Source organism: Nanorana parkeri, unplaced genomic scaffold (assembly GCF_000935625.1).
Source record: "Nanorana parkeri isolate BGI_ZX_2015 unplaced genomic scaffold, ASM93562v1 scaffold53, whole genome shotgun sequence".
Taxonomy (NCBI): domain Eukaryota; kingdom Metazoa; phylum Chordata; class Amphibia; order Anura; family Dicroglossidae; genus Nanorana; species Nanorana parkeri.
Window position 1 is genome coordinate 1,500,401 of NW_017306321.1, and position 12,097 is coordinate 1,512,497.

General features: G+C 42.9%; 1 protein-coding gene across 1 annotated transcript in view; it reads left to right on the forward strand.

Moving 5' to 3' along the window:
- The window catches only part of MFSD2B (major facilitator superfamily domain containing 2B), a 50,588-nt gene that overhangs the window by 13,571 nt on the left and 24,920 nt on the right, over positions 1 to 12,097 (forward strand). The window contains exons 3-4 of the mRNA XM_018575364.1: positions 3,308 to 3,432; positions 8,493 to 8,616. Of these exons, the coding sequence (XP_018430866.1) occupies positions 3,308 to 3,432; positions 8,493 to 8,616 (249 nt within the window). The remainder of the gene's footprint in view (positions 1 to 3,307; positions 3,433 to 8,492; positions 8,617 to 12,097) is intronic.

The following is a 12,097-nucleotide window of genomic DNA, read 5'->3' on the forward strand; positions in this document are numbered from 1 at the left end:
TACAGTATAGGAGCAGTTTACCTTGTCAAAAGGTTTGTGATTTTGTTCAGCATGTCATGTGATCCACATATACATGTCAGACAGAACTGGCAGCTCTCTGACTTCCAGGGCAGTTAAAAAGAGAACTACATTTTTTTTTAAATCGAAGCCCGTGGACGTGCATCAAAACTTCCCCCTGTGAACAAAAAAAGTTAACCGTGAAAGCACAGCACACAAAAACGTGCACAAGGGTGCAAGGTCCTTCGAAATAAGGTCCCTCACAGTACTAGGCAGGAGGGATCTCCCGAAGATAAACCCTCCTCCTGGGTGGGAGGAGACAGAGAACCCCATAAGAGGCACAGAATCTCCTCCCAGCTTCAGGAATAGGCCCCGAAGAAACCTGCACCATCAGCATCTGTGGGTCAAAATTTAAAATAAAAAAGTGCCAATCGTGCATATAGTGCTTAAATAATCTAAAGTGCCAGTGCACCACTCTGACAGGCCTTAGGGGCCGGAGTGCAAAAATATTGCCCCAGACTAGCCATAAGGCCTGTCTTGGAGACGAAGTGCAGAAAATTGCAATGTGGTGTGTGACCAAGTGATCAGTGAGTCAATGTGGGGTCCCACACCCAAGTGACTTCCTGAGCACCCCTGGGATGCCACCCCCAGGGGGCACAACACCACGGGCTTCTGCCGCCCCCCGAACCCTCGAGCCTCGACCAAGCTTCGCATCCGTTCAGTCAGTAGGCAATAGTGCCGAGGAAACTCCCCCTGCTTCAACAAGGAGTCGCCATAAGCACCTACCTTTACTCCGGAAGGTACTAAGCAACTGTCCGTCCCAAGGACAGTCCATGCTGTTCCCCTCTGGAACTGATAAGAACAGATACTACACTTGATCTTAGCCAAAAGGAAAAGAGAACTAAAGCCAAACATTTATTTATTTTTGTCTATAGAAGTATATTTACTAATGTCCTTCTGTGACCCAAAGTCAGCATCTAGGTGGCTACTGTCCACCATATGGTGACCAAGCAGAGCCGCACTGCAGCCGGGAAAGATCCAGACAATATTGTCAGGATCCACCCCGCTGCCTGATTGATAGCTGGCTCTGCCTCTCTAGATCCTGTGCCCGCCCCCTCCACATTCTGTTCCGCTAATGAGCACTGGAAGAACAGAGAGGGGAGGGGGAATCCCTGCAGGGAGTGTTAACCGACAGTCACTGCAGGGTGGAGACTGTGAGCTGAGTGATCAGCAGTTTGTGATCACTCAGCTCTCAATCTATAGAGACAATGTGTGACAGCTTTATTCTACTCTCCCAATACTTCTGCTTTAAGCATTGCAGCTTGGTCATAGACCCGTCTCCCCAGCCTGTTGATTGGACAATAAAGGAGAAGCAGCACATTGATGATGTCACCCCTCTGCTTTCCACAGTGCTGACTTTCCCTCTCCCTGTCAGCTGTACAGCACATTACAGGGAGCTGATATAAGGATAGGATTCATTTGCTTATACTTGCTTTAGGTAAATACTAGGGATGCATCGATACTGATACTAGTATAGGTATCGGTGCAGATACCAAGTATTTGGGAGAGTACTCACACCCGCACTATTAGACACTCTTAGATATCTTTTGTTCAGCCAAAAGTATGAGAAAGAAACGAGAAATCCATTCCAAACAACGTGGATGGAGGAATATCCACCTGCCGGCTATTGTATCCTGACAGTGGCTGTCACAATACCAAACAGTGATTGCAACTGCGGTCACTGACAATTTTCCACCCGGCTCCTTCTGTTCTTTAATAGAAGTTTTTCGAGTTGGATCAGCCGAATTTCTAACAGTGTATGGCCGGCTTTAGGGACGTTCACAAAATTGAATCAGCAGCCACAGGAATGTAGTTGGTTGGGCAGCCAGCTGCAATGAATGAATGAATGAATGCCAGGTATGTGGTGTACCTTTGGTCAGCTTCAATACAAAACATTTAATGCTGACTATTGAGTCAGCTTTATACAAGTGTCTACTCTGATGGTTTGTTTGCTCACCTGATTGTGTCTGTGCTATGTGGCCATTGATGCTTTGCTTCTGCAAGCATGACAAAAATGTGTGTGGGTTTTCTTTATTTATTGGTGTTCACACAAGCCATGCACACAAATAAAAAGGAGGCAGCAGGCTGATAATAGATGATATTGATAAGACACAAGAAATCCGGTTCTATTAGCGGAAGTGCAACACGCGTTTACTGCGGGAGGAAACCAATGGGTTTTATGTATCTCATTAGTTTTTATAGTCGGCGTTGTAAACACCTTTGGAGGTCGCACCAGTCTCAAAACTTCCTTAGAATAGGATTGAGCACAGAAATTGGCATAAACCCCATAAAATGTTTATATGGTCGAGCTGCTCAGCATCCATAACTGATATCATTGGGGGGGGAGGGGGGATTAAGTTGAAGTGGCTCCCCAAAATGACTTTTATGCCACTCCTACATATACCATTTTCTGCTATTTCTTCTTCCATTAATGTTACATTGAAGCCCCTCCAGTCAATGTCTGATGTCTGCTCTGTTAGCATTCCTTCCCATGTGGTAGCTTCTCCGTAGTGCTGTTTTTTTAAAGCCTAATGATCAGACACTTCACTATGGTTGGGCAGCCAGTGGAAAGGCCCCTTCAAGCCCTGTTTTACGCTTGTGGCCAATGGCCATGTTGGTGTGTTCCTTAGTCTAGCATTGGGGCAGGGTGGAGAGCAGCTCATAAAGTGCCTGTGTTTATACTCCTTACTGGTCGGTGCTGGTATATAATTTTACCCCTTTCAAATGAGAAGTCAATGGAGATGCCCACTCATGAAAGCCTCTTTAAATCAGTTGGTCAGTGGATTGACCCCCCTAATAAAAACCCTCTTTACAATGATTCAAGCTCTGTTTTATGCTTGTGGCCAATGGTTATGTTGGTGTGTCCCTTAGTCTAGTATGGTGGCAGGGTGGATGGCACTTGTGTTTATACTCCTTACTGGCTGTTGCTGGTATCACCTCTAATTTTACCCCTTTCCAATTAGTATGCAGTGGAAATCTCCCCCTAATAAAAGTTTATTTTAATCTAGTTGTTAGTGGAAAGATCCCTGAATAAAAAAAAAACCCTGTTGGTGGACACTCAGTGGAAAGGCTCCTATAAGCTCAATTTTACATTTGTGGTCAGTGGCCATGTTGGTGTCTTCCTTGGTTTAGAATGGTGGCAGAGCAGTTAAGTCTGCACTCAGTTCACTGTAGTCACTCAATGAGTTAGGAAATACACTACAATTGGTTACTTTTCTTTTTGCAATGACCAGTGACTTGTGTTTTCTAGATCACGCCGTTTGAAGCCTCCCTGGTGCTGTGCATTGGGAAAACCTGGGGTGGAATCACAGACCCCCTCACTGGATTCTTAATTAATAAAAGCAAATGGACAAGAATTGGCCGATTGATGCCATGGTAAGAGATGAACTTTGCCTTCAAACATTGATCAGCCTGTATAAGCATTTTTGCTACTCATCTGTAGACGATCAGAGACAATTTAATGGTACCTATGAAAGTTAAAATGGTGAATAACGAAATCGAAATGAACGTGAGCCAAAATCAACAATCAGCAATTGATAAAACATAATATGAAGAGAGGCAGCTGGCAGATTTATTCAGCAGTGTCCACATATAACTTTGTCTTCACACGTCCCGAAACATTGTTTGAGATTATGCCGCAGAATGGACAGGACAGCACCAGATTTCTGGCAGGATCAACTGGCATTTGTTTGTACTTATTGAAGAGATTTTATACAGACAAAAAGGGAGCAAATAAGAAAAGTGCATTTTTAGGGTTTACATACACTTTAAGGCAATGCTGAGGAATGTACAGTAGCCCTCACCGACCAATCAGATGTTAGTTTAGTGCAAAAAAGTGTAGAAATAAATGGAGAATATAGTATACTGTCAGTAATTATTGATTTGACTTATTATTACTGTATCACAGGTAGGGATGTGTGTGGGCTGCTTGGTTCACAATGAGTTCTCCTAAGCACGTAGCCCAGGTCACAACAGCTCCCCATCCTGTTCAGTTTTTCATAAACCCAAAAGTGATAATCCTAGGCCTGTTATTTCTGGCCCCCTTGTAGCTCAGACACTGTATGTTCAGACATGGAAGCTATAGCCATCCCAGCTCAGGATGGGCGCACTTGGGCACCTTTGCCATTGGTGCCAGAAAATCTTACCTTAGTACTGCGTCAAATATTTGTTTGGTAAAAATTAACTTTACTTTCCTTTTATTCAGAGTTCTGGGAGTGGCTTCTGGGAGGTACTTACACAATTGCATATCATTTTTTTAAATTTTTTTTTAAAGGAACTAATTTTTTTTTACATTGGGAAATACCCATTAACACTTTAGCAGTCCTTGATTCCGGATTGGTCCCCTAGGTGAAGATGAAATCTCCACATCACACATTCCAGGATGCAAGGTTTCAGCAAGGGATAAACATATCACTGTAATGCACAGACACACCACAGGCCTCTATGGCAAGTACTTGGAACCTACTGGACCCCACAGCATGTCCACACATACTTGGGAATCATATGCACATGCTGGCATGCTACAGGGCTCTGCCAGGTCACAAATACTTGACAAAGGCCTGTGGCATGCGTGGGATATCCCAATCAGGAAGAAGGGATTCTCCCACAAGAAGAGGTCTCAAGATGGGGGTGTGGCTGGAAAGTGCTGTAAAGAGAACTTTGGCTGCATGGAAGACAATGCTGGACTTCATGGAAGACAATACTGGACTCCATGGAAGACAATATTGGACTTCATGGAAGACAACGCTGGACTTCATGGAAGACAACGCTGGACTTCATGGAAGACAATACTGGGCTTCATGGAAGACAACACTGGACTCCATGGAAGACAATATTGGACTTCATGGAAGACAACGCTGGACTTCATGGAAGACAACGCTGGACTTCATGGAAGACAACGCTGGACTCCATGGACTAGAAAATATGTTTTTTTTAATATTATCCTACAGGTACAGTTATTAGAGAGATAGAGTTTATTTTTAGGTAGGTAGGGTGAAGTTCCTCTTTAACCTCTCTTTCTGGGAATGGCAGCAGGAGGTCCTGGGATCTACTTGGCTTACATTTCCACATGATTAAATCCTGGACCTTTCAGGAAATAAGGATGCATACCTCCCAACTTTGCAAGCTTGAAAAGAGGGACACATTATAGCACAAAGTAGGGAAAGAACACACCACTGCCATATCTCCAGTAGAGATCCATACATTGGCCAAACAGAGGGACAAAAGGAATGCTTTCTGAGCAGTGAATATGGGTTATTGGTCTTTGCACATCACTATCATCTTTGCCTACCTTGGTGAATACGTCGTATGTAATATCCTTGCTGGCAGCCAGGGAGGTCAGAGCACCGAGCTTAGACAGACCCTGCTAGAACGGGCTGTTTTCATTATCGCTGCACATTCAGGCAATGTAAACACCCTCCTCACAGCACAGCTCCATTATGCCACAGAGCATCACAGAACCTCACTCAAAGGTTCCTCATTGTTTCACCGAACTGTTGACCTGCATTGTTCCTTTGTCCTTCGTTTTTTCAGTTCATCCATTACAAAACAGTCAGAATTTTGGGGAGAATTTATAATATTGTCAAAAGTTCATCTTCAGCCAAAGCTTTTTTTGTGTTTTTGGTACTGCAAGGAAGAATTAGACTTTCACTGGGGCAGTAAGTTAAAGCTGAACTCCAGGCAAAAAAGCACAACTTAATGTATTTCTTTATTCATAAAAGCACAATGTAGTTCCGCTGCTGGTGCCATAGTGTTCCAGTACTTAGATTTACCTGCCTATTTGCCCTCTTGCATGACCAAGGCTGTCACTCGAAGTCCCTTATCGATCCATCTATTAGTGCTGCCTTCTTCTCAGCTGTTTCCCACCAGTCCTCTTTACCACCTGGGCAACCACTGATGACATAATTCATGCAGACATCATTCATCATGAGCCGGGGTGTGCACGGCTCTGAGCATGCTTCACTAGAAGATTACTAGGTAACACAGGAAAGGTTTTTTTTTTAGCAGAAGAGACAAGCCAAGTCTATTCTCATAATAAAGAAACTCCATCTCTTAGCAATATGTTTAGAGAACACTTAAGTTCTACTTTAATAAATTTGGTTTTTACATGCAAAGTGTACAAATTCCTGAATTTGACTTGGTACCAGCCCCCTGCAACGCACTCTACAGCAGAGCTTGGACTGGTGGTGAGTGGAAATAATTCCTCCCATACAGATAGGTAAAAAGATAATTGCTGTCAGTGGTGGCTTATAGACATGTAAGCTGCGGAAAAATTCGGATATTTTGTTATTTCGGAATTCGGGACTTGGATCCCAAATTCAATTTGGTTTGGGTTTCAGACGAAATCCGAATTTTCGTTATTTTCGGATGAGTTTATGAATATTTGTTGCGGATACCACAGTAAACCATATACAGATATTAATACTAAAGCTGAAGCTCCTAAACCCGAATGGCATTCGGGAGTCTGAACTTTGCTAATACCATTCGGGAGCTCCAGAAAGCATTACGGGTCGGAGAGCCATATTAAAGCTGAGGCTTCCAGACCTTCGGGAGCTTTCCGAATACAATTTGGAAATTCAGATCCTGAATGCCTTTCGGGTCTGGGAGCCTCAACGTTCGTATTATATGTATACAGTATATATGGCTCCAATGTTGCCGTAATGAAAATTCGTGTTCAGGCCCATTTGGATGCATTAAACTGAAAAACACATCTGATTGGCCAGAAAAGTCACATGTGCGGTTCAGTTTCATTTTTGAACGAAATTCGGACGGGATCCGAAATTCGGAAACGAAAATTCTGATTCGGACACATTCGGATGCTTTGGGATTCGGAAATTCGGATGTGCCCAAATTTCTGAAAATTCAACTGAATTTTTATTCGGAACGAATTGAATCGCACATGTCTAGTGGCTTATCTGAGAGGCATAAATTGGCAAACGAACCCTTAGCAGCTACTGGAGGAACCCTGGGTTGTAATAAACATTTCCATCTAAATGTGAACACAATTTTGTGATATACTGTACCTGGTGGTTGCATATATTTTTCTTTTAGACGTATAGGTTTATCTTTGAAAGAAGTTTGTTGAGTCCATTAACCACCTCCCGTCCGCCGAACGTTGAAAGACGGCCAAATGGGAGTCTCCTGGATGCGGTTGGGCGTCCTTAGACGTCCTTCGTGCCCGCGCCTGATCGCGTGCGCCCCCAGCCGCGCACGAGCGGTAAACCACCAGGATTTTAAACAGCCAGCGTCTATAAAGACGCCCGATCGCTTGTATGATGCAAGTCAGGGTGCGCCCCCCTTACCTCTTCTCGCCATTGCTGTCCCCGCAGCCACCGTCCCCGCGATCTCAGGCGTCCATCCATCCCGGGCGATGTGGCTCTGTGCACTGAGAACGGAGGGAGTGGGTACACAATCTCCCTCCGCTCTCCTCCCGATCTCTGAATGCAGGAAGCGATGAAGCACATCTGTGCTTCATCAGCTTCTCTGGGGGTCCTTAGGTGACATTAGGGCTCTTAGAGACCGCTGATGTCTCCATAAAGGGGACCTGACACTGTAATTTGTTATCACATAGGGTACTTCTTAGCACCCTATGTGATAACAATAAAGTTAAGTGTAAAAAAAAAATAATTGCTCACAAAATAAATAAAATTTACACACAAACACAAACAAATACCACAAAATGTTTTAAAGTCCCCCTCCCCCGCATAGATGCGCAAAAATGCGTTAGGTGGACCTACACGCAAAAACGACGATTGCTCCAATTATGCCACACATGTTACATATCGCCGCGAACGTCAGAGTGAGAGCAATAATTATCGGGCCATCAATCACTGATAACACTAAACTGATGAGCGGTAAAATCTTTTAAAGCGTCGCCTATGGCCAATTTTGGCTATGGTCGTTTTTTGCGATTTCGCGTGAGCGCGCAATTTTAGGAATGGACATGTTTTGTGTCTATTTACAGATAGGACTCCGACTTTTATATTTTACCAAAAAATTGGGTAAAAATAAATGTTCCCTAAAATAATAAAAGGAAAACATTTTTTTTTTAAATATTCGGTACTTTTTTTTCTTATAGTAAAAAATAAAACCCCCAGTGGTGATTAAATACGAACAAAAGAAAGCTCTATCTGTCCCCCAAAAAATTATATAAAATTCATTTCAGTACATCGTTGCATGACGGAATAAACGTCAATCAAAGTACTGCAGCGCTGAATACTGAAAAATGGCCTGGCCAGGAAGGGGGTGTAAACACCTGGTCAGCAAGTGTTTAAATACATTTTCCCTCTTCTTCTTGTCAGTTATTGAATTGCGTACACCGTAGACTCCAAACTGAGTGGGATAATTAAAACTGTTTGGACTTTGGGTCACTATAAGTAGTTTTGATTTGTATATTTTTGGATTTTCACTTTAATAAGCTAGGATCTGTGTTTCAGGATGCTGGGAAGTATGCCGTTTCTGGTCCCGTCCTATTTCTTCTTGTGGTTTGTTCCGTCATTCGTGACTGCAAGAGTCCTGTGGTATTTAATCTTCTTCTGTTCATTTCAAGCCCTCAGCACGGTGAGTAGCTGCACAGCAAAAGGCTCATGCAGTCGTAGATCAGCCCATCCAGCATTCTCCATTGTAACAAATCTGGAGTCTGCAACTCAGCTGTAGCTTCAGTCATTATTTGTCAAAGTGTCTGAAGGAAAATTTGTTTGGATCTTGTTGCCCTTTTATTCCATTCCTGCATTGTTCTGATAAAACTTTACTGAAAACATAGATCTTATTGACTTTGAACTGTTAGAGAATTGACTCTACGTCTCCTTGGTCTTTTTTTTAAAGAATATTTATTAGATTTAAAAAACAAATAATACACAGTGACCAACAATTAAGTATAAATAAACACAAAAAAAGTACAGTAAAAGAAGGCAACAAAACCACAGTAGAACCCATGGGGCCTGGATCAGGAACGAATCACCCATAAAACACATAAAGGAATTGTCAAAAATAGTAAAAGAAGGCAACAAAACCACTGCAGAACACCAAGGGGCCTGGATCAGGAACCAAACACCATAAAACACATATAGGAATTGTGAAAAACAAAAGAAGAAGAAGGGGGCGTGTCCCCGAAAACGCGTTTAGCCAAACCAGTCTGCAAGTCTGAGCAGCTACTGTATGTGAACTGGTTCTCTATCAGTGTTTCCTTTGGGCTATCATGTTGGGAAAGTTTACTGATGTGTTCTATGGATGCGTTTGATTTTAAGTATTAGGTGAGTGTATGGATGTTTTTATACAAGAAAAGTTCCTTTATTGTACAATATCACACGAGGGAAAGGCTCCTCTTGTTCTCTTTTGTTTTTGGCATTGTCTGTGAAGGAGGTCCTGTACTCCTTGTGGAGGGCTGCCATCCCTGGGGAAGTGGTCAGTCATATTACTGTGGGTCGAGTGGTTTCTTTTAGTGCTGAAGATCTTATGTCACATTACGTGTATGATACTGAACAGATGTTATATGCAAGCCCATTATACAGAGGCCTGGATACAAGAGGCATTATTGCGTCACAGCAACCTGTTTCCCCGGAAAAAAGACCTAGTACTATTTTTGGGAATTGCTAAAATATAAGACCTACCCCGAAAATAAGACCTAGTTGTGACCATTCCCAGGGCCGGTGGTGGCATAAGAGGGAACTTGAAGAGCCGCGGGAGAGAATCAGCGGTGCCAACAAAGCCAGCGCTAGAGGAAGCGAGGCGGCAGCGGAGGGAGCAGAGCCGCATAAGGTGATGCTTCCTCTTTAGCGCCGGCTCCTGTCACAGGCGGAGTGATACCAAATGCACTCCGCCTGTGAGGAATCTATACTGAAAGCGAGCTTCGCTCATTCTGGCCAGCGACTGGTTACCAAATTGCTCTTGGAAAGGTACGGCACCCCTGATTGCCCTGATCACCCTATTCTTAACTTTGCCATTTTGGATTATTTAATTTGGATTTGCGTTAACTTTGGATTGTTGTACATTTAAAAAAATAAACAAAAATAAGACCTACCCCGAAAATAAGACCTAGTGTCTTTTTTTGAGACAAAAAAAATATAAGACAGTGTCTTATTTTCAGGGAAAAACGGTAGTAGCACAACTGATAACCCCTGCCAGACACTCAATTATATGGAAAATCCTTAGATGACCACATGGGCCCACTACCATGCCTCCCCGGGGAGCAGACAAAGAAGGAGAAGAGATATAGTGAGGAGGAGAAGAAGAGAAATCAGGGCAAGGAAGGAAAGGAAGTACATAAAGAGGACAGACGTCTAAGGATCTGGCCAGGATCCTTGCAACAAGCAAAGGGCTTAGGGTAGTGCTGCCTGCTACTTAGACAAGTAGGTATGGAGTCACGGGAACCAGAAAATTCTATCCACACTCCCTCTCCTTGGTCTTTTTATGTGCCACGATATAATTATTAGTTACTCATAGAGCGATGGCTAAATATTCATAGGGGACCCTTAATGAGATACTGATCTTCGCACTACCTGATGATTATATATATTACTTCTAGTGATGAGCTAATATGTCAATATTCATTTTGAACCCATTTTTATGAATTGGAAAAAAAAAATACCTCAAATTCATTCAGTGAGGGACCTTAATTAATGGCCATTTGTAGCCCTCTCTCCCCCATCCTAGCCATGAGGGACCTTTACTAATGAAAAAAACATTAAAAAAATTGTATAGTGGGAAAGGGGCTGCAGGGCTTTTTCATACAGCTTTGAGTATGACATTGGAAATAGGCAAATCTTTTAAAATGACAAGTTTGAGGGATGCCTTAAAGCTGTATGTGGTGTTACATATAGGGCTGCAACAACTAATCGACATAATCGATTATAATCGATTATTGAAAAAGTTGTCAACGTTTTCAATAATCGATTAATCGGCTTCCGATCAGTTGGCCCTGTTCACGGCTCCACACACGCTGCGCGCCGCACCTCCTCCCCACCTCACGCTCGCCGCTGCCAGACCCGCCCGCATCCACGCTCTTCACGCCGCACCTCCTCCCCGCCTCACACTCACCGCCCGCCCACATCCACGATCGGCACAGGGACGCGGGGAGATGTAGTAAGGAGGAGCAGGTGTGGGGGATGACAGCCGCCAATAGACAGGTCCGATCTCAGAAGCAAGTTGCTGGAAGACTGCTCAGGTAAGCCTGCACTTTCCCCCACATGGTGCTCTATAATGTATTGCTGGGATAGTGGGATTTGTATTCCTCGATAGCTGATGGTACATTGTGCTCTATATTATACATGGGAATACACATCCCAGCAATACATTGTACACTGTATGTATAATGTATTGCTGGCATTTGTTGTATTCCTAAATAGCTGGTGATATTCTGCACTGCGCTGTATAGAGGACTACAAATCCCAGCAATAATGCATTACACAGCGCAATGCGGAATACCACCAGCTATAATGTACTATTGCTGGGATTTGTTGTATTCCTCTATAGCTGGTGATATTCTGCATTGCGCTGTATAATGTACTATTGCTGGGATTTGTAGTCCTCTATAGCCGATGCCATTCATTGCTGTATAATTTTACACTTTCCATTTCACTATATTGCACACCACACTATTTTTTTTTCTTTTTTACTTCCACCGCTCCAAGCTTGCTCCTGTGATGGACGACAATCTCAATACAAACTAGTAGTCCATCACTGGAGCCATTTTTTAAAATGTATTTTATTGTTTATCCGATTAACCGATTAATCGAATTTAATAATCGGCTAACTAATCGATTTTGAAAATAATCGTTAGCTGCAGCTCTAGTTACATAACCACCACAGTTCTTCAGGGACAATATCAAAGATAGTGTGTTTTGGCATGTTATGCTGTGGAATTTAAATTCTTTTTTGGCGATGCCATCAAACTCTAGTCAATTTTTTACCCACCCATACCTGAGGGCTGTAGATACATTTATTTTTTAAATTTTTAAATTTTAATTTAATTTTAATTAAATTTTTAAATTTAATTTAAATGTTTTAAATATTTCTTACTTTACACCTCCATGTGGGTTCTGAC